The sequence below is a fragment of the Sinocyclocheilus grahami genome, unplaced genomic scaffold (genome assembly GCF_001515645.1).
Source record: "Sinocyclocheilus grahami isolate Dianchi unplaced genomic scaffold, SAMN03320097.WGS_v1.1 scaffold917.1, whole genome shotgun sequence".
NCBI classification, from domain to species: Eukaryota; Metazoa; Chordata; class Actinopteri; order Cypriniformes; family Cyprinidae; genus Sinocyclocheilus; species Sinocyclocheilus grahami.
Genome location: NW_015506096.1, coordinates 153649 through 177397, shown reverse-complemented (window position 1 = coordinate 177397; position 23749 = coordinate 153649). Strand labels below are relative to the sequence as shown.

The window sequence follows — 23749 nt, the reverse complement described above, 5'->3', positions numbered from 1 at the left end:
CTGCAGTTACAAATGCATAAATAATGTTTTGATATTTAAAACATGAAATGTTGAGTACTGATATTTGAAATTATTAAAAAAATTAAAAGATACTTTAAATGTGAAATTAAAACCGCCAGTAGATGGCAGCAAGTCACTGTTAAGTGAGTCATTGCGATTGAACCGAATTCATTTACACGGTTGATTCATTCAGAAACAAAACAAAGTCATGTTGCTCAGAGAAGCAAAACAGTACTGTGGCTGTGTTTGGAATGTTTTTTTTGTTGGCGAAATAGCACAGAAATAGCGCAAAAACAGCCAATATGGTGTTTAAAACGTAAGTCTCTTGATATTAACTTATTGTTTATTGAACTGTTGTATAAAATAAATATCAAATTTATAACCATGCTGATTTTTACTCTTCGTGTGATATTGATTAACTATATGAATTGATATAAATATATACATTTTCTGCCTCCTTATCTTGAAGTATGTGATCATTGTTAATGCATATTAATAGACTGAATCATGCAGTGAAAGAGCGCACTATAAATGCGCATGCGCACTAAATCCTGTGTTGGTCTAACCCAGGGGTAGGCAAGTTCGGTCCTAGAAAGCCGCAGTCCTGCAGAGTTCAGCTCCAACCCTAATCAAACACACCTGAACAATCTAATCAATGTCTTTAGGATTACTAAGGCTGTAGGCAGGTGAGTTTTTTTTTCAGGGTTGGAGCTGAACTCTGCAGGACTGCGGCTCTCTAGGACCAAACTTGCCTACCCCTGGTCTAACCAGATTTCATCACGTCGCGTATGCACGCCTCTGTAGGTGTGTTTTGTTTAGCTTTTGCAATATACTCGATAATGTCATGATGTCTAATGAGTTCAGTATTTGCACTAAACCTGCACAGATTTGGCCTGCATGAACTTCCCCAAGAAATTAATGAGTGAACATAATTTATGAAAAGTAACCCGCCAAATTGGCTAGTGATTTGACAGCGTGACCCGCCACAGCTGATTTTTACCCGCATTTGGCGGGTTGGCAGGTGTTAATTTCAAACCCTGGTCGTAGCAATACGAGATTAATTATCGTAATATTTGAGAATATTACGTGGTAGCATATATCACGTAAATAAATTTAATTAATGTGAAAATTCCACTCTGCAAAAAACGACTGTGGCATCCAACCTTTCATTCTTCACAAGTATTTAACATTGAAAACTGTGATAAAAACGTTTATTGTACTGTTTCTTTCAGCATGCCTTCTGATCATTCACGTTTCTTTCATGCTAACGAAAGAGAAAAAGATGATTGATTCACGTGCTGCTTGACATCAGGCAAAGCAATCTATCACACCAGTTTAAAGAGCATAAAATCACATTTATTGTTTATATTTCGAAATAAAATGGACAGAATTTGAAAGCTGAGACTGTGGCAACGTCTCCAAGATGCTTCAAGAAACCAACCTGCAAAGCTCTCTGAAAAATCGAGGGCAAAAGCTTCTTTAAACGCAAAGGATGGTCACACCAAATGTTGATTTAATTTAGTTAATAGAAGTTAATTGATAAAGAAAATGTATTTATAACATTATTTTTGATGGCATCCTCATTTTACAGCATTTTTACACAACTGCCTAAAACTTTTAACAGTACTGTAGCTTTGTAGGTAGGTCTCTTGAAGCATCTTGGAGACGTTGCCACAGTTCTTCTGGATTTAGTCTGTCTCAGTTTGTTCTGTTTCTTCATGTCATTCCAGACAGACTGGATGATGGTGAGATCAGATCTCTGTGTGGAGCACTGGCTGTTGTCAGACTCCTTGTGCAAAAAAGAATCTCACTGGATTATTACAATTAATTATAAAATTAATGTTTGGAAATGCAAACTGATATTTCCTACTGACACACTACAGCAAAAGATAGAAATAGTCAAGTCAAGTCAAGTCACCTTTATTTGTATAGCGCTTTATACAATACTGGTTGTGTCAAAGCAGCTTTACAGAGTCAAACAGGAAAATAGTTTGTCAGTAATGCAAGAAGACAATAACTATCCTTTTCTATTTTCGTGCTGTGCTATCCTAGACTCAGCTTGTCGTGATCACAATCAGTGCTCGTGGTGACTGGGACTGCACCTGTTCCCTCTTCACGCTGATTTTCCTCTCTATTTCTCTCTGCGTGTTACAAGGTCTTTTGCCAGATTATTGTGCTTTTATGTCAGTCTCTTGGCTCTCTATTCCATCATTTGTAAGGTTTAGTCGAGTCCAGCCCTGGATTGCCTAGTCATGTCCTGTCGTGTGTCTAACCTGGATTTCTGCCCAGTCTCCCAGTCACCCACTGCTAGCAGTTCGCTCTTCTCCGGACACTGTCCTCGGGTCTGTGCAGTCAGAGAGGTAGTTGCTCCTCGTCCTGCAGCCCGGGGTGGCGCCCCGAACTCGCTAGTCAAGTCAACACTTATGTTCCAGTGCTCCTGTGTTAAAGTCCAGTTCTGCGACCGCCGAATACGGCCAGTGATCGGCAGACTGCCTAAGTTGGTTTTGTGGACAATAAATCCTCTGTTTGACTTGCCTTTGCTTCTGGGTCCTTTTATCGTGACAGAATAATCTGACCAAAGGATGGACCCAGCGAAGGAGACTCCAATTCATTCAGCAGTGGAGCTGCAGGGCTCAATGCTGGGCCGACACGAGGAGGAACTCGCCGCCGCCGCCAGGTACACCGTGGAGAGCCTCTTAGCCCAGGTGACGGACTTAACTAATCTACTGCAAAACCTGCACCCTGATGGTCTTGTCTCAGCCATATACTTCTCCAGAACCACGCATAAACAATCCTCCTTGCTATTCTGGACAGCCCACGGAGTGCCGAGCCTTTTTGACGCAGTGCGAGGTGGTCTTTTCCCTCCAACCTACTACATATGCCGAGGACCACTCCAGGGTAGCCTTTGTGCTCTCTCTCCTGACTGGGCGGGCTCATGACTGGGGAATGGCAGTATGGGAGTCAGAAGCAGACTGCTGTGAGCAATTTTCTTCATTTAAGGAGGAGATGATAAAGGTATTCGACCACTCCGTTTATGATCTGGAGGCGTCTCGGCAACTAGCTACTCTTTGCCAGGGTAGGCGATCTGCTGTCGATTATGCAGTCGAATTCCGCACTCTAGCGGCCACTTGTGAGTGGAACGAGCCAGCCCTCACTGCCCGCTTCTTGGAGGGTCTTTCTGGGGAGATAAGGGAGGAGATTCTCGCTCATGATCGACCAACCCGCCTGGACCAGCTTGGTGGAACTTGCTATCTGGATCGATAAGCGATTTGAGATGCGTCGTCGTGCCCGCACCTCCGCCCCTGAGCAACAGGTGGTTTCGTCAGCCACCCCACCTCCAGTTGTGACCTCATTAGAACCCGAGCCTATGCAGCTAGGCGGGCTCCATATCTCTGCTGTGGAGCGTCAGTGCCGCATTAAGGTGGGGTCTCTGCATGTAGTGTGGTGCTCACGGGCATTTCGCCGCAAGATGTCCAGTAAAAGAGAAGGCTCGCCAGTAGATCGGGGAGTACTGGCGAGCGCGACTACCTTTTCCCCATCTCCCAAGACTCACACCTCACTCAAAGCCTGCTTACGCTGTGGGGGCTCCACTTTTCCCTGTGCAGCCCCCTTTCCCTGTGCGGCCACTTTTCCCTGTGCGGAATCAGCCCCTTGTTGATTCTGGAGCTGAGGGGAACTTCATGGATGAGAACTGGGCAATCGATCATGACATTCCTTTTAAAGTATTAAGTGACCCCCCTACCATCTATGCCCTAGATTGGTCGCATCCTCTCCAGGATCCTTCGAGCCACTGTTCTGGTGAGTCTCACCATTTCCGGCAATCACCAAGAGACAATTTCATTTTTTATTTTTCGTTCTCCCCTAACGCCTATCGTTTTAGGGCACCCCTAGTTAGCATAATCCTCAAATTAACTGACTAGAGGGGACCATTATGTCCTGGAGCTTATCTTGCCATGTTAAGTGTCTTGTCTCGGCTGTGCCTGTTGTGTCCTCTGTTTCTGTGTTTCAGGAGGAACCCGGCAATTTGTCTGGTGTCCCGAAGGAGTACCACAATCTGCGAGTGGTTTTCAGTCGTTCCCGGTCTGCTTCTCTCCCTCCCCATCAGCCGTATGACTGCAGCATCGATCTTGTCCCGGGTAGCACACCACTCCGTGGTAGACTTTACTCCTTGTCCGCACCCGAAGCGCTTGAGAGATACCTTGCAGATTCTCTGGCCGCCGGTACCATTGTTCCCTCCTCCTTTCCCGCCGGTTTTTCTTCGTGAAAAAGAAGGATAGTCCCTGCATAGATTATCGTGGGTTGAACGACGTTACGATTAAGAACCGGTACCCATTGCCACTTATGTCATCGGCCTTCGAGAGCTTGCAGGGAGCAAGGATTTTCACGAAATTAGACCTTCGCAATGCGTATCATTTGGTGCGCATCAAGGAGGGAGATGAGTGGAAGACAGCTTTCAATACGCCCCTAGGCCACTTTGAATACCGGGTTCTACCGTTCGGACTTGTCAACGCTCCTACTGTGTTCCAAGCGCTCGTGAACTATGTCCTTAGGGACATGCTTAATGTTTTAGTTTTCGTGTAGCTACACAATCTAATTTTTTCACCCTCACCCCGGGAACACGTTCAGCATGTGCGTCGAGTACTACAATGCCTGTTAGAGAATCACCTTTTTGTTAAGGCAGAGAAATGCATTTTTCATGCTGATTCTGTTACGTTTTTGGGTTTTGTCGCGTCCGCCAAGGGCATTAGTATGGATCCGGCCAAGGTGCGCACCGTCATCGATTGGCCCATCCCTGACTCACGCCCCTCACTCCAGAGGTTTTTGGGGTTTGCAAACTTTTATCGTCGCTTTATTCGGAACTTTAGCCAACACCCTTACCGCCCTCACTTCGACCAAGTCCTGTTTCTTGTGGTCTGAAGCAGCTCAAGTAGCCTTCGACCACTTTAAGAGATTATTTACGACCGCTCCTATTCTTATCACTCCCGATGCTACAAGACAATTCATAGTGGAGGTTGACGCGTCTAATGTTGGAGTGGGAGCGGTGCTATCCACCCATGCGCTTTTTTTTCTCACCGTCTCTCGCCTGCAGAACGTAATTATAATGTAGGTAATCGCAAACTCCTGGCCATTCGGTTGGCACTAGGCGAGTGGCGCTACTGGCTAGAGTGGGCCGTCCATCCATTCGTTGTTTGGACAGATCGTTGTAATCTCTAATATATTCGATCAGCTATCGACATCGGCTAGATTAAATGCTATACAGGCACAATGGGCTCTCTTTTTTGCACGATTTGACTTTACCATTTCCTACAGACCAGGCTCTAAAAATACTTAACCCGATGCACTGTCTCGTCAGTTCGGTTCCTCGGAGGACGGCTCATCCACAGAGACCATCCTGCCCGACGGTCGTGTGGTCGGGGTCATGGTCTGGGGATTCGAACGGCAGGTAAATCCCTCAAGGGTGTCCGACAGGTAGATTATTCGTTCTCAAGTCCATGCGTCCAGCTGTACTCCGCTGGAGTCATGCCTCTAGGCTCGCTGCGCATGCCGGAGTGAGGGGAGCTCAGGCTACTGTCCATCAGCGTTTTTGGTGGCCCGCTTTAGTTCGTGATGTACGCCGTTTTGTAGCCTCGTGTCCAGTTTGTGCCCAGTCTAAGTCTAGCAATTCCCCGCCTGCAGGCCTGCTTCGCCCTCTTCCTATTCCATCTTGTCCTTGGTCGCACATCGCTTTGGATTTCGTTACAGGTCTGGAGCCTATCTAGTGGCAGAAAATTACAGTTTTAACGTAGCAGTCTATTCAAGCCACGGAATAAAATAATAGAAAATGTAATTTTGAGTTTATATTTCAAAATTCTGATTTTTTTTCTTGCAGTTCCGAGATTATATCTCACAATTCTGGTAAGAAAAATCAACTCGTCATTCTTTCTTGTTAGTTTATAATCCCAGACTTTTGGCTTTTTTTCCTCAGAATTTACAAACTTGCATTTGTTGAGTTGAATCAAGTTATAAAGTCCGAACTAGGAGATATAAACTTGCATTTGCAAGAAAAAAAGGTCAGAATTGTGAAATAAAATAGTTAAATGTTATGTAAAATGTTATAGGTTTAAATAATATTTCATGCATGTATTTCAACTGTAGGGCTAATACAATATGTTCCCTATATGAATATTATATAGACCTATTGTTTAAATCAAATGTATGCTTTAAAAGTAGGGTAATCATAGCAGGTTTCATCCAAAGTTTGTCCGTTTAAAGGTCTGCGTTTAGCTTCAACTCTAACACGCTTCTCTGAGCCTCCTTCATCTCCTTTGCCTCCACTGGTCCCGTCCAGCCCTCCTTCGTCTCCAGAGCACCCTCAAGTGCCCGCTCCTCCAGAGCGCCCTCAAGTGCCCGCTCCTCCAGAGCGACCACAAAGATACCTAATTTTCCCTAAGAAGATTTTTTGGGGGGGCCATATGCCCGTGGCCGTGGTGGCCGAGCCGGCTAAGGCCACGGAGGATCCGCCATGGCCTTCTAAGTCCCCTGATCCGCCATGGCCTCCTGAGTCCGCTGATCCACCATGGCCTCCTGAGTCCCCTGCTCCGCCATGGCAACCTGAACTACCTGCTCCGCCATGGCAACCCGTACTATCTGCTCCGCCATGGCCTCCTGAACTCCCTGATCCGTCCCTGGAGGCCTCCCGTGTCTCCGTCCTGTACCAGCCTCCAGGGCGCCCACCCCTCCTCCCCGGTGAAATTGTTACGACGGGGGAGTACTGTCACAGATCGGCCAGACTCAGCCACCTCCCAATTACAGCGAACACCATCACCTGAGTACTGATCACACGCACCTGCCACAAATCTGCAATCATTATCAGCTCCCCTTTAAAAGCACACACCTCACTTCACTCCAGTGTCTGGTCTCGTTTCAACAAAGTGGACTCTCTCTCTATGCTATCCGTGAGATACATTGAAAGACTTACCTGCCTGTTATACTTACCTCCTGTGTTTCCTCCAGTTTGTTCTCCTGTGTTCCATTCCCTAGTCCGTTCCAGTCATCAGCGCCGTGGAAACTCTGTGTACTCATCAGCTGAGGTGTGTGCAGTCCTCTGTTTCCCTTCCATGATCTCCTGTGAGGACCAAATACGATCTTACTCTCCTCATCTTCCCTAAGGACTGATATTAAGCTCAAATACTAACCTGCCTGTACCATCTGCATCTCTTGCTGAAAATAAACATCATTGTATTTTTCTAATCCTCTGTGTGAGTCTCCTTCTGTAACATCATGTGTCTAACCTGGATTTCTGCCCAGTCTCCCAGTCACCTGCTGCCAGCAGTTCGCTCTCCTCCGGATGCTGTCCTCCGGTTCGTGCAGTCAGAGAGGTAGTTGCTCCTCGCCCTGCAACCTGGGGTGGCACCCCGAACTCGCAAGTCAAGTCAATCCTTATGTTCCAGTGCTCCTGTGTTAAAGCTCAGTTCTGTGACTGCCAAATACAGCCACTGATCGGCAGACTGCCTAAGTTTGTTTTTGTGGACAATAAATCCTCTGTTTGACTTGCCTTTGCTTCTGGGTCCTTTTATCTTGACATCCTTTATGTGTTCTTTTGCTTGAGTATTGTAAAATCGCTTGACTATTTTAACTGGCAAGGCTTTAAAACATGTACAAAGCATAATCTGTCATGAGGACGCAGCAGTGGCCGATCGGAGCAGTCACAGATCAGTCATCTGTCCCGAGCATCTTTCGTTCCGAGATTATATCTCACAATTCTGGTAAGAAAAATCAACTCGTCATTCTTTCTTGTTAGTTTATAATCCCAGACTTTTGGCTTTTTTTCCTCAGAATTTACAAACTTGCATTTGTTGAGTTGAATCAAGTTATAAAGTCCGAACTAGGAGATATAAACTTGCATTTGCAAGAAAAAAAGGTCAGAATTGTGAAATAAAATAGTTAAATTTTATGTAAAATGTTATAGGTTTAAATAATATTTCATGCATGTATTTCAACTGTAGGGCTAATACAATATGTTCCCTATATGAATATTATATAGACCTATTGTTTAAATCAAATGTATGCTTTAAAAGTAGGGTAATCATAGCAGGTTTCATCCAAAGTTTGTCCGTTTAAAGGTCTGCGTTTAGCTTCAACTCTAACACGCTTCTCTGACTTGCCTTTGCTTCTGGGTCCTTTTATCTTGACATCCTTTATGTGTTCTTTTGCTTGAGTATTGTAAAATCGCTTGACTATTTTAACTGGCAAGGCTTTAAAACATGTACAAAGCATAATCTGTCATGAGGACGCAGCAGTGGCCGATCGGAGCAGTCACAGATCAGTCATCTGTCCCGAGCATCTTTCACACTGGCCTCTGGACATCAGACAGTCATTATTGTGGAGACCTGAACTGGTAATGATCAGATATGTCGATTTAGTTTAGCAATACAAGGAAAACACTGGCATTTATTTGTAAATTTTACCAAATGAAAATGAAAGTAAGTGAGGAAGTTGAAAGATTTCTTATCCTGTGGGGTCTAGTGGACTGCAGTTGTCCTCTAGAGGGGGCATTTTTGCTCAGACAATGTAAGTCTATGAGAAGTTTTTGATTTTTGATAATTATTTAGACGAAAACTATAAGTCTGATCAAGATATAGCAACAAACTAATGTTGATTTTGTAGTTCTGGATGAGTTTGCCAAATTTGAGATGCATTTGATTAGTGATATGTTGTTCGGACAGGAATCAGAGTTTTGGAACTAATTTTTTGAGTGAACGTTTTTGTTCATTGTCACAACAGGACGCATATTGCTCATTCACTCAAGTCCCCCCCCACCCCCCGAAGCTATATTTTGAAGCTTGTGACTTGTTTGGTGTCTTTTCCTGCATGTAAAGAAGACCATGAGCATGAGCCAGTGAAGGAGCAAGAAGTTGTGTTTGATTAACTATTTCCTTCATGAATGAAATAAATCAGTTGTTACAAATTAATAAGGACATTATTTATAGATTTGTAGACAAATTTTAATAAAGTATAAAAGGCTTGTTGCATTTTGGTACAAATTAATGTGATTTCTCACTCATAACACATAAAAATGGTCATTTGTCACCACCTGCTGATGTAAATAATGAAATATTACTGAACAAATCAGTGAATAAAACAGAATAAATCTTTTGGTAAAGGGATTCAAATGAATCCCACTCAATTAAGTAGAGAGTGCAACACCAGGTAATAATAGATAATAGATAATAGATAATTTGGAACAAGGAATTTTTGTAACTCTTCAGACAAATGACTGATCTTATTGTACGCATGTTGTACGCTTCACATGCCATCAGTTAACAACAGAAGGGAAGCAAAAGTATAGGTGTGTTGAAGCAGTGCTGCGCAGACCAATTGTTGTATGACATCAGAGATTCAAAAGCATAAGGAGCCATCTACTCTCTATAGCTCTCACAATACTTTGATGTCATGCACAGAGCTGCTTCGTGTGTATTTGGTTGTTCATATAATTCTGTTGCAGACATTTAACAAGTGCTAGTTAGTAGTTGTAATGTTCAGAGTCCATCGAAGTTGAAAAGAAAGTCCAAAATGGTACAAATAACAAAAAGGTGTTTATTTTAACAAAACAAACACAGGTAATCTACAGATGAGTGAGCAACATAACATTGTGTAGATGAACTGAAACACAAGAGGAACTTAAATACACAGTAATAACAAACTAAATGACAAACAGGTTTGATGATTGAATGAAGTGTCACAGCAACTAAAGACTGGAGAAATGAAACAAAGGAAACAGGAAAAAGTCCATGAAAATTAAACTGTAACTGAATGAAATGAAACTGAACGTGATTGTTTCACATACTATTTAAGATGGATAGTACGCACATTGGGATGCAAGGCTTGTCATTCTCACAAGGCTTTACACATTTACACATTTGCTTACACAATCATTTAGGATCAGTCTAGATTGAATTGGCATTTGGTCTGATTTCAGACTAGAGGTTTCCTATTGAGTACCCCTAGTCTATGTGGACAGTTGCATATTTCGAAAATTATGGCCACCATTGGCCATTATCTTTCAGCAGCTATTATACATGGTTAACAAAGAATGACTGGAATAAAACTTTGTGGGCCCCAGAGGTCTGTAAGAAATGTAAAACTAATCGTCATAAAAATGTTATATATATATACAGTATATATATATATATATATATATATATATATATAAAGGACCTAGTACTCTGTAGGTCGATGATCATCAAAACATTTTACAATTTGTATTTAGATGGCTATAGGAGGGTCATTTAAAATATAGGAGTGACCCAGTGCACTTTAAAATCCTGTAATTCCTTAACAGAACTTCGGAACTTTACAAAATTAAGCACATATGACATATGATTACATATAAAAAGCAAGCAAATCAGGCAATTTACAAGTGCATTACTACAGTAATATTTAACATGTCTGGCTGACCTTCTGTGCACAAGACTTTTCTAATCCCGTGATGCAAAATCTTTGCAGTAAATCTACTTCACCTATCTCTAGTAACCTAGAGGCACAGAGGAATTTCATTGGTAGACACCAGATAGGTTCAAAATGACACCTTGTTTTACACTAGATTGATCTTAAGAAAAAAGTGGATACTGTGTAGAGAATTAAAGCTGCAACAACTAATTGATTAAATGCGATGCAACAGCAAAATCCATCCATCCATCATGTACACCTGTACCAATAATTAAAAAGCTCAGGTGCAAAATATACATGCCTATATTGAATGAGTAAAATGTATCTCTCATATGATCTATTGATCAACAAAGAATGGTTTGGTTTTAATAGTGTTTGTGAATTTCATTTTAATTGAATGCATTTGTTTCACTCTGCAGGAGAAGAAATGAGAAGAAACGGGTGAGCATATGATTTCAACAAGCAGCCACAGCCATAGGCAGTTTCACTATAGGGCAGACTGTCACTATGGTGCCTCTACTCCAGCTCTTTATTTTAATGCCTCTAATTAAGCCAATCACAAATCATGTCCATGGAAACTCTCTTTCACCTCTGACCACTCATTCAAATCACAGCCTGTTTTCTCAGACTGATGTGCTTGTCAGAAAAACTGATCATAGATTGGAAGCCAATGCTGCGTTAGAAACTGTAAAACCATTTCTTCATGGCTTCTATCAGAAAAGTGTCCTTAAATCAAGTGGAGATTCAAATGAATGGACTGAAAGCAGAAACACTGAGGACACATTGTCAGAAAAAACATCACATACTGATATAACTGGGTCAAGAAGTAAATTTTTATTATCACCCAAAAACAGAGTCAAAAGAGGTTCTACCCAAAATGTCATACCACAAAATGCCGCTGTAAAAGAAAAGGAGACTGCTGATAATACAGAATTCGAAGAGAAAGACATGTCAACAGTTGGGCCAGGTGATATGTTAAAACCCAGAGAAACTGGCTTTGTTCGGTCATCAACAGAGGCTTTAACATCTCTTGATAAACAGCATACCCAGTACAGACTGCAAGTTCAGACTGCTCATAGTGTGCTGGCTAGTTTGGCCACAGTACAAATTAATCCAACAATCAACTCTTCACTCCAGACCAGCCCTTCTACAACTTCACCACCTAATGAAAACGCTGTAGACACTACAAGTAGGATGATCCAATTGGATGCCAACAGGACTCGACTGGAAATAGGTAAAGTACAGATGCAGTAATGCTGCATTCACCTAAATAACTGAAATAAAAAATGGCATCTCTGAGATTATACTCTTTTACTCAATCACTTGTACCTATAGCAAAAATCTGCGAAATCAGCTAAATTGTTCACTATATTATTTTACTATGGTTTTTACTATGATAAACTTTGATTTTGATGTTACTGTACCATTCCTCAAATTTTCCTTTGTTTATCAGGTAGGTTGGGGACAACCACTACAGCTAAAATTCAGCCAAAAAGACAGTTTACCACTTTACAATCACATATTGAAACCACCTCTTTTAGCACAAGTACAACCAATCTACAACTAGAGGCACCATCACCAGGAGTGGACATCATCACTTCCAAAAATTCACAACCAGAAAGCACTTCACAGTCAACAAAATCAGCAAAAATACCCAATGACCATTCAAAGGAGCCAGGAACTAAAGGAACAGTGACCGATATAAAGAACACTAAAGGTATGAATTTTCTGAAAAAAAAACAATGGTCACACTTTAGTTTGGGGACCAATTCTCACTATTATCTAACAATTAACTACAAACTTTGCCTCAGTAAACTCCTAATTTGCTGCTTATTAATAGTTAGTTGTCACATTCTTTTGGTTTATGGTCATGTTTTCATGTCTTGTGCTACCCTGTTTTGTGTCAAGGAATTTTATGTTGAAGTGTATTTTCTGTTCCCTTTGTTTCTATGTTCACTTCTTGTGTTTAGTTCTTGTTACTTTGCCTGGCTTGTTATGGTGCTTTTCCACTGCATGGTACGGCACGACACGGCACGGCTCGCTTTTGGGGGGTTTTCCACTGTGTACAGTACCTGGTACTTGGTACTTTTTTCAGAACCACCTTGGAAGAGGTTCCAAGCGAGCCGTACCGTTACCAGAATGTGACGTGTAAACCCTGCTGATCACTGATTGGCCGGAGAGAATCGTCACTACTTGTGTCATTGAACATGCGACATGAGACACTAGACCAGCTAGATTAAATCAGTACAGCCAGCGAGGATCGAATGCGTTTATGATAATTTTACAGCAGTAGAGGTGGTGCAACTATAACGACATGTCTATAATCCTGCCCACCCTAAAGTGGTACTAAACTGCAGTGGAAATACAAACCGAACCGAGCCGTACCGTGCCGAGCCGAGCCGAGCCATACCATGCAGTGGAAAAGCTCCATTCATTACCCTTGTTAGTTGTCATAGTGATTCATTAACTCCTCCCCCCTTGTTAGTCTTGTTAACCTTTGTATAAATAGCTCTCATGTTTCCTTTGTCTTTTGTCTAGCTTTGTTTGTGTAGTCCACTGTTTGGTGAGTTTGTTCATGTTCATGCTCATTCAATATTGTTCATGTTTGTTCATTCAACTTTCCTTCAGTGGACGTTCATTACAGAAAATACACTTCAACATGAAAGTCTTTGACACAAAACAGGGTAGCACAAGACATGAAATATAATCCATAAACCATGTAACATTAATATGGTAGTTGTTAAGTTTAGGTATGGGGTAGGATTTAGGGATCTAAAATATGGTCATGTAGAATAAGGCATTAATATGTGGTTTATAAGTACTAATAAACAGCCAAATATGCTAGTAATATGCATGCTAATATGTAGGGGTGTAACGGTTCAGATTGCTCACGGTTCGGTTTATTTTCACAGTTTTAGGGTCACGGTTCGGTTTGAAAAAAGTACTATGGTCAAATAAAAATAAAGAAAATAACAAATAATCAAATTAAATGCAAAAATAAATACAATAGAGCAAAGATACAAATAAAATAAAGTGTGTTTCAGGTGTTTTAACAGTACAGAAATCTAAAAGTAAACAAATATAAAATAACAGTGCATAGTTTACATTAAAATTAAAGACCAATCCTTGCTGAAGTCACAAAGCCTATTCAGTCAAGAGAAGTGAGTGATTTCCTTGTCTTTTGTTGTTTAACATTAAAAACACAGACAGCAGGAATAGACTGCTGTTCCTTTAAGACATAATTCACAGATCCAGAACACTGATACTGGTACACATGCGTTGTCTTTCTCCACTGTTTACATTCACTTAAGACAAGACCTCAAGCGCGGGGCCTGGTGCGTCCGCATCAGTTGCACCCTCCTAAGGACGGCCCTGTACTAGAGTGCATACGGCATTCCGTGTTGTTTGTCCACGTTTTTTGATCATTGCTGTTGAAATGTGGGAAGCCAACAGGTCTGTTTTACGCGTTATTTTCAACAAACCATATTCTACATGTGCATCAACAGATTTGAGATGAGCCGTGGTGCAAGTGGGGTCAACCTCAAGTGGGCCGGGGGTGGACAGCGGTACATATTGAGAGTACCGCAATACGTACCGTGGGTGGTGTATCGCGGTTTTTCTGTTCGGTTTGAATATCATTAAACCCCAAATGTTCTATATTATTTTATTAAAAATGGTCTGAAAATTATTGTAGATTTTTGTATGTACTTATGTTTATATTTATTAATTTGGCAGACAGGTATGCATTTTTAGCAGTTCTTGCTTTTCCTGCTAGCACATTGCACTATTGTTTGAGCTAACGAAAGCCTATGTGCTTGGTTTATGGTATGCATTTTACACAATTACCTCAAAAATATATCCTCTCCCTCTTTTGCCTTTCACAGGTATACCAACTTTTCTAAGGACTGCCTCCCCTCTCCCGACTGGACATGGCCATTTTGTATTCTCAGAAAATGATGGAAGATTTACAGAGAAAGACCAGTCAGTCTCACAAGGAATAGCCCCATCTCTGAAGTCAAACCTTGCTTCTCCAACCTATGCCCTACCCAAGGACCTCTGTGCTACTGGTGTGGGTCCCTGTGTTTTTTCCAAAGATCAAAACAATGATGAAAAATATGGCGCAACAAATGGGAGCTTTTTAGTGTGGGCGGACTTAAAACGCACACTTTCATTTGCATGGGAGCTGCATGTATTTGGTTCTGCTGCCCTTTTCCTTCTACTGACTGCTGGCTCAGCCCTTGGTTTAGCATTATCTCCCAGCTTGTACTGCCCTCACCATGGTGAATTGGTACTCACCAATAGCCTCTTGCTAGTAGTAGGTGCAGTTAGAGCAGGCCACTTCTTGCTCGACCCATATGGGACTCGGCTCCTCCTGCCACTTCCTGTCATAATAGCTTTATACACACTGCCGTTACCACTGTTAATCCTGGCACAGGCTGCATTAGTGATACTGGTACTAAAAGAGACAGGGGTAACCTGGATTCCACCAACACTTCAGCGCCCCCCTCTGTTAGGAGTGTTAGCTGTTTTCCAATGCACTCTCCTTCTTGCTGCAGACTTACTTTCCCCTGCACTTTCTCCTGCTGTTCCCATTGTACTACAGAGTCTCACGCTGACTGCAGGCCTCGTACTGTGTTTAGGCTACCTTTTATTGGCACTGCCGTGCTTCTCTCACACACATAAAGCTCGGAGAGGAAATAAGGGAAAGGGCGAAGGAAAGGTGTGGGTTTTAGCACGAGTACTGGCAGTGTGTGCTTTTCTTGGGGCGCTGTGCTGTCTGTTACACATTTATGCCTGCTTGTGGCTGTATGGACTACTAGGAGACTGGAGGCGCTTCCGTTGGGCATGGTGGCTCTGTCAGTTCTGGGTACGACTGTTGGAGCTTGCCTGGGCTTTCTGCCTGCTTCTGATGTCTTCCTGGGTCTTTTGGAGACCCAACCAAGGCCACATATGTAGAGCACCAAGACAGGAAGGAGCTGCCACAGAAAGCTTGCCCTCACCCTCTCAATCATCAAACTCTACCAGCAGACATACGTGCTGGGCAAAGATTGTGCAGAGCCTCAAGGTAAAGCAACAAAGGAAATCTGAAAGCAATGGGATTGGAGGGTCAAATAGTGGTGCAGTGGCTGGAGAGTTGCCTAATAACTGGACAGGAGAGGAGCTATCAGGGGCAGACATTAGCAAGAGCCTCATACGAAATCGTGATCCACTCAAAGACAGCAATAATTTATGCAATCTGAAAAGCTTTGCAGGGGGCTCTGCAGGTTCACTGCTAAGACTGCAGGCACTTGCTCAGCCATCTCAGCGCCTCAGTAGTAGTTTGGACAGGGACAAGGAGTCAGCCATCTCACTCTGCGATTTTGACCTGCGCCCTCCAACCCCAATTGACCTCAGCCGCAGTATTGATGAGGCACTTCATCGTGAGCATTTATTAAGGGGTGAAAGTTTGTTCCAGCCACTGCGACCACCATCACTTCCTCCATCTCCACACCTGTGGATGCGACAGAATAGTGAGCCCCAAATCACACTGTCACTGAGCAGTGACGAACACACATTGTTCACAGAGTCCTCCGCAAGTCTGGATCGCTCCATTCCTAGTGCTGTGCCCAGCCGACAAGTCACAGCCCCCCCTACACCCACTCATCAGGACTTCCGTTGGGTCTCTAAGTCACAAGTGCCTTCCTCTTTGTCCTGCCCGGTCTCACTGCACCATTCCCCAAGCACAAGCCATGCCCTTGTGCCCAACGCAGAAAACACAAGGCCGTTTCTAACCCCTGACCTTGAAAGTTCACAATCAAATACCAGAGGGGGAAAAAGTTACCTGAAAGTCACTCGAAATGATGACTCAGCCAGTGTCAGCAGTGACATTATTGACCTTTGAACATGTTATGACTCACAGCAACTCCAGATTATAACACATTCACATTCTCCAAAAAGTAGAGATTATACATTTAATCATGACTTGCAGTCTAATTGTTGTATCATGGCACTTAAAGAGAAGAGGAACACATTGTTGCAAGTGGCTCATTCTCATTTTTTCTTTCAAAAGTCTTGTTTACAGTAATGCATATACTATAGATGTCTATGGGTCTTCCTTATCTGACACACTCAGTTCAGTTCAAGGAGCTCTCACCTAACGAGCTGATGATCTGAATCAGGTGTGTTAAATAAGGGAGACATGCAAAATGTGCAGAGCAGGTGGTCCCCAGGACCAGGATTAAGAACCACTGCTATGGGGCAAGGCATATCAGAGACAGAAATCTGAAACTTATATTTGCTATTTTTAATGTTTTCGTACAAAATGTGTGTTATTTGATCTGTATACCTATCTTTTTAGTAGTGGGACCACTGTTTTAGGCAAATAAACCTCTAGCTGTGAACTAATGTAATTTCTGTTGGTGTAGTTGCTCCATGTAAAATACTTTGGCAAATAGTTAGTAGTCTCCTGTTGTTACATGAAATATTTAAGTTATGTGGCTGTACTTTGCAGTAGTGTGTGTATTTTAATGTTTATTCTGGTGCAGTGCCTTGTCCCATAGAGCAGCCTAGGTGCTACCTTTGCATGCATTGAAGAGCTGTGTCTAGATAGTGCCAGAACAGAAATTATACTGGATGTGCCAGAACTTGACTTTCTGGCCCATGCTTTGTACTTCCAGTTTATTCCTGCAATGCAGCATACCTAAAACATACTAAACTATTCTCACAAGTGGATTTTTGTTTAGTAAAATCATTTTGATATACAGGACTTGTCAGCATAGCAGACCAGAACTTTGTTTGTTAGTATATTCAGCAGTTTAGTCAAAAACTCATCACTACTTTATTCGATACAGTAGAACTCTTATGTGAACAATTAATTATAAAAAGCTGTGAGTATAACTTAAACAGATTATGTATATACTATATTTTTGTTTGTAAATTATGATGTATTCTGATTACATTTAATGCATTTACTGTGAATGACAATCTTCCCTACTGCAAAAATATACTGATTCTGGCAGAAAAAGGACTAAAAATACACTGTCTCCAGGCATATCAACAGGTACACATCCTGAGAAATGTTAATGTGCACCATTAGAGTGTGACATGAAAGGAAAGTGCTTTGTACATTTTCTTGTTGTTTAGTTGAAAGGTTTTGTTCCTCTCGCTTTCATTTTTAAAATGGCAAGGAACGGTTTTAATATCACTTTCAAATTTGCATATAAACAGGATGCTGTATACTGTAGCGATTCCAGTCAGAGTTTTTGTTTAGTGGTTTGAGTTGCCTATTCATTGTCAGTCACTAACAGTTATATCGATATATGATAATATTTTCATATTGCCCAGCCCTATAGTATTAAAAAAACAGTAATACTAGCAACAACATGCCACTCTGTTCCTTACTTCTACATCATTGTCTCTTTGACCCACCTAGTCACATTAGTGAATATGGGCACACAGGCAGGACAAATACTAGTGGATTAGAAGGATCTTAATGTTAGGAAAGTGGCTGTTTATTTTTCAACTATGTAAATGGCTCAGACTAGAGATTTTATTATTATACTAGGAGATATCATCCTCTGCAGCTCTACCATTGAATGAAGCATAACAGTGACCTTGGATCACATGTGCCTTAAGAATAAATCACATTATACCCATGGCGTTATTTAATTGCTGCCAGAGTTATATGATGATGTACGAATACTGACGCAGAGAGAATACCACAAACTTCAGTTTATACAAGAGCAGTGTATACTTAGCCAAGTGAAGAAATTGGCTGTGGGCCCCATGAATCATCACAACCTTTCACCCCGTAGCGATAGGCATGCCTGTATCAGTGTGAATCGTATAGTAGTTCAACTTGATTGCAGTTTTTTAAGCTTAAATGCTTTTACTGTATGTTGTGATGTGTGTAATTTTTCTACTGGTAATAGCTAGTGCTATGTAGCAACATGGAATCTACAGCAAATTTTTACCTGGGGACTAAAAAGTATTCTTTGATTCTTAATCAGTTTAATGGACCTCTGACTGAATAGAGTGAGACTGCAGAAAAAGAGTCTACATGGCTATATCATGACTCTGTGGTAACAACAGACCTTAATCAGGTTAAAGGCTGTAATAGGCTTAACAGTCTTTACAATGGCACTCACTATATAAAGTTCCTAGATTGTGTAATTTTGGCAACTCACAACTTTCAAAACTGTTTAATGGAGTTTTTGTCTACTGAAAGTTTAGTAACACTTTATTTTAAGGATCAGAAATTAGACAGTAATTAATGACTAATAACTGCATTTGTAAGTGACTAGTTATGGATTTGTATGCCAGTACAAGCTATTTATAAGGCATTTTTTGGTTGTTGTCTTATTTTTGTCTTATTGCCCCTTTATACTTGTGTCTGTCCTAACAATGTACCAATTAGCTAAAATAAAACAAAGTAATAGCTTGTATTGTGCAAATTACACACCTTATAAGTTCTCAGTACACTGTATGAATGTGTAGCTTATAAGTATGAAATATATAGAATGGGCATTTCAACACAGACATTTAATTTAGCTGAAAAAATTTTTATGTTACATAAAAGCACAGTCTTTCTAGCAGTTGTTCTATACTAACAAATGATTTTGAGAGATGAGAGCAGCCAGAGTTCTTACTAGAACCAGGAAGTATGACCATATTAGCCCGGTTCTGTCAACACTGCACTGGCTCCCTATTAAACATCGTATATATTTTAAAATCTTGCTTATTACTTATAAAGCCCTGAATGGTTTAGCACCTCAGTATTTGAATGAGTTCTTCTTGCATTATAGTCCTCCACGTCCGCTGCATTCTCAAAACGCTGGCAATTTGATAATACCTAGAATATCAAAATCAACTGCGGGTGGCAGATCCTTTTCCTGTTTGGCACCCAAACTCTGGAACAACCTACCTAACATTGTTCGGGAGGCAGACACACTCTGTCAGTTTAAATCTAGATTGAAGACCCATCTCTTTAACCTGGTTTACACATAACACACTAACAGATTTCTAATATTCAAATTCGTTAAAGGATTGTTAGGCTGCATTAATTAGGACAACCGGAACCGGGAACACTTCCCATAACACCCGATGTACTTGCAACATCGTTAGAAGAATGGCATCTACGCTAATATTAGTCTGTTTCTTTCTTATTCCGAGGTCACCGTAGCCACCAGATCCAGTCTTTATCAAGATCAGATAGTCACTGCAATCACCCGGATCCAGTACGTATTCAGACCAGATGGTGGATCAGCACCTAGAGATGACCTCTACAGCCCAGAGTTCTTACTAGAACCAGGAAGTATGACCATATTAGCCCGGTTCTGTCAACACTGCACTGGCTCCCTATTAAACATCGTATATATTTTAAAATCTTGCTTATTACTTATAAAGCCCTGAATGGTTTAGCACCTCAGTATTTGAATGAGTTCTTCTTGCATTATAGTCCTCCACGTCCGCTGCATTCTCAAAACGCTGGCAATTTGATAATACCTAGAATATCAAAATCAACTGCGGGTGGCAGATCCTTTTCCTGTTTGGCACCCAAACTCTGGAACAACCTACCTAACATTGTTCGGGAGGCAGACACACTCTGTCAGTTTAAATCTAGATTGAAGACCCATCTCTTTAACCTGGTTTACACATAACACACTAACAGATTTCTAATATTCAAATTCGTTAAAGGATTGTTAGGCTGCATTAATTAGGACAACCGGAACCGGGAACACTTCCCATAACACCCGATGTACTTGCAACATCGTTAGAAGAATGGCATCTACGCTAATATTAGTCTGTTTCTTTCTTATTCCGAGGTCACCGTAGCCACCAGATCCAGTCTTTATCAAGATCAGATAGTCACTGCAATCACCCGGATCCAGTACGTATTCAGACCAGATGGTGGATCAGCACCTAGAGATGACCTCTACAGCCCTGAATGTCAGCAGAGACCAGGACAACTAGATGAGCCCCAGAGACAGATCCACAGTGAGGACCTTGTCTCCTAGACGGCCTCCGGGACAAGACCACAGAAACCAGTTGAGTCCTCTGCACAATGTGACATTGCTGCAGCCTGGAATTGAACTGCTGGTTTCGTCTGGTCAGAGGAGAACTGGCCCCCCCAGCTGAGCCTGGTTTCTCCCAAGGTTTTTTCTCCATTCTGTCACCGATGGAGTTTTGGTTGCACAGATACTATTTAAACTGAACTGAGCTGGATGATGACATCACTGAATTCAATGATGAACTGCCTTTAACTGAACATTGAGTGTTTACTATTGTCATTTTGCATTAATGACACACTATTTTCCTAATTAATGCTGTACAGTTGCTTTGACACAATCTGTATTGTTAAAGGCGCTATATAAATAAAGGTGACTTGATTTATAACTGAAATTTCCCCTGAATTTATTGAAAGGTAACAAGCACATTTCTCACTAATAGATGCAATATTATTTCAGATTATGTTCCCTATTCTAAAGTAAACATTTGCTGTTTTCAAATAAGAAAAGAGACATGAAATATTGCAGTGAAGAATTCAGTCTTTGTTTTATGGTTCAACAAGAGAACAAAATACAGATGAGACACATCCACAGTTTATTGACAATTTTTTTTTCAGCACAAATGAATGATGATGGTCACAGAACAAGCCAAACATAAGCATTTTTCACACAGGATACTTCCTTTTCATGTCATGCAAAATCATACCCAGGGGGCCATTTTTATGTTTGTCAGCACGTCAAGTCCACTCGATTACTTTTAAGTTGTCTTTGATCCTGCTTTCTGTGCGGTTCCCCCTAAATCTCCACAATGTTGCCTTGCAGACTCCCTAGAATCTCTCAATATTTTGTGTGAGCACCTGTCCGAGGATCAACAAAAACCTCTTTATGGTTCACAGTTAGGTTATATCCAGCATCTCTGAGACAGTTATAGGCTCTCCACCCATCTGACACAACAGTGCTTCCTTGTCTAACATGCTTCTGGAGAATTGGCATGTGATGTTGAGCTAAAGATTGACAACTCTCACAATGGGTCTTCTGCACTCTTGCTTGACCCCAAGCATTCCAAACACCCATGACGTCCTGTTGCTCTGTCTTCCTCGGTTGTACTAAAAATGACAGAATTTAAGAATTTATTGTGTCATTCATTTTTACTATTAAGTGTGACCAGATGTAAATGAAAATATATTACCTTTCTTTTGTGGCCAAATTTGCTCTCATCAATGAAAACAATTTTGTGTCTTTTTCCAATTTTCAGGTCACCTCTTCTCTTCATTCTTTAATTGCTGATTTGCAGACTCCACACAGATGATAAGCAAGTTTATTCAGTGTGAAGAGCTTCCAGTGATGCCTTCCTTTAGCATGTTCACTTGGCACAATCGGAGTCCTTGTGAAAATCTACAGTTTAAAAGCAAACACATAGGATAAACAGAAAAATACATAAAACATATCTTAATACTCAGTTCACAATAAATTTTATGTTATTAAAGAGCAGGTCATATGGTATTTTAAAGTGTCCTATCCTAATATTGTGTTGGAGTTCCATACAACAGGTTTAAATACATCTAAGGTCAGAAAACATTGTAATTTTCTCAGAACATACATTTAATATTAGAATCATTTTTCAATTATTTTGAAACGATTTGTTTGAAGCAGTTCTGAGCTTAAGGTCTGTAAACTCCTCCCTTCCATCAGCCTACTCTGCTCTGAGCGGTCAGCTGGCCAAGTCACTTGTGATTGGTCTTTCTGTATACAATGCGTGTCGGAAACGAAACACCCATTACTATAATAAATATTTACATGTTAAGGGTTACTTGTAAACAAAGATGCTATAAGGTTACAAAAGCGGCATCGATATTACCTTATCAATTTGAGCCCGAGTTCGTGGATGATACCGATTCTCAACTGGAAACTCCATCGCAAGCACGACTTGATCAGGACGTTTCTCAGTGGTAAGTTCAAAGTTTGCATGTGGTACTTTACGTGATGTGACAGCAGTTTTATTGCATTCATTATTATTATTATTTACTTATTTGAGGTGCACGTGTGGGAACTGTGTTAGAATGCCCAGTGAGGCTGAAAACACAGCGTCTTCTCAACATGATGTAAACACACTAACTAGCGGAAGTGTTTGTGGGCAGGATTATGCAAATGTGTTACCTTGTGACGTATATAGGTAACAGGTAGAAAATTTTAAAATATGACGACTCGTTAAGGCATTTCAGAGTCGACTCTTTCTTTTGAGAGACAATATCTTTATTTACCATGCCCTTTTTTGATTAACAACTTTGCAGACTGTTTACATTGAAGGATAGCTACGTTTCAAACTGCAAAAAATATATATTTTCGAAAACCCATATGACCTGCTCTTTAACATTACTAACAACAAGTATAATCTCTGAAATTATCTGCTTGAATAATATACTACAAAATAGTTTCATCTCAACACGAATACAATAATTCTTACATGATCACAAATAGTTATCATAACATTATTAAAACAACCCTCATTATGTAACAAACACAGGATGATAAATTCTTACCTGTAAATAAAATGCATCCATGTCTGGAGGCTGAGATGAGACTTGGAATATATATATTGAGTATATATTGAATATATTGAGCTACTTCGGATGCTCTTGCTGTATGATTTGTGACATTTATCTCGACACACCCTAGCAGAGGATAAAATAATTAAAATAAGTATTCACAACACAAAAAATATTTTGTCATATGTTATATATTATAGACATTTTGTATGTCTCCCTATATCTGACACACCCACTTCATGTCTTGATGTCTCCACTAATGAGCAGATGAGTTGAAGCAGGTGTGATAATTGAGGGAGACATACAAAATGTGCAGGGCTGGGGGTACTCCAGGACAGGTTTGAGAACCACTGTAATAGGGGAAACTGTGAAAATCCCGTTTAAATATTTTCCTTTATTTCTCCCATATTTTTAACCTTTCTCTGCGTATTTGATATGTTTTCTACATTCGCCTCCGGTAAAGCTCCCGTAATTTGTATGGCCCAAACCTCATTATATGAATAATCACGTCAAGCTGCTTTGTTACTGGGGAAACTGCTAAGTTATATTTCTGCTTTTCAGAAAGTGCCACCTGCTGGCAGAGAATGAATTAGCATTTTTCAATAAGCCCTTCTGCTCTTTTTTTTTTTTTTAGACCAAAGTCAAAATCGACGTAGAAAACATGTAAATGTGAACCGGTGGGTCAACAAGAAGATAATGAATCATAAAAATCTAAAGATATATCCTACACAAAGATATTGTAACGCTGAGTCAGAGGCGTGCGGATCCATTTGCAGCTTTTATTAGAAT

The 23749-nt window shown here is 41.0% G+C and overlaps 1 protein-coding gene across 3 annotated transcripts in view; it reads left to right on the top strand.

Moving 5' to 3' along the window:
* The window catches only part of LOC107564223 (proline-rich transmembrane protein 3-like), a 23592-nt gene extending 7018 nt beyond the window's left edge, over positions 1 to 16574 (top strand). The window contains exons 2-6 of one of the 3 annotated variants that reach the window (XM_016249233.1): positions 2566 to 4136; positions 5354 to 5443; positions 10848 to 11662; positions 11882 to 12145; positions 14313 to 16574. In XM_016249233.1, the coding sequence (XP_016104719.1) occupies positions 10936 to 11662; positions 11882 to 12145; positions 14313 to 16309 (2988 nt within the window). In that variant the 5' untranslated portion in view covers positions 2566 to 4136; positions 5354 to 5443; positions 10848 to 10935 and the 3' untranslated portion in view covers positions 16310 to 16574. Of the gene's footprint in view, positions 1 to 2565; positions 4137 to 5310; positions 5444 to 10847; positions 11663 to 11881; positions 12146 to 14312 lie in introns of all 3 variants that reach the window. The other 2 variants (XM_016249232.1, XM_016249231.1) reach the window with 2 other exon arrangements.
* The last annotated feature ends 7175 nt before the right edge of the window (positions 16575 to 23749 follow it).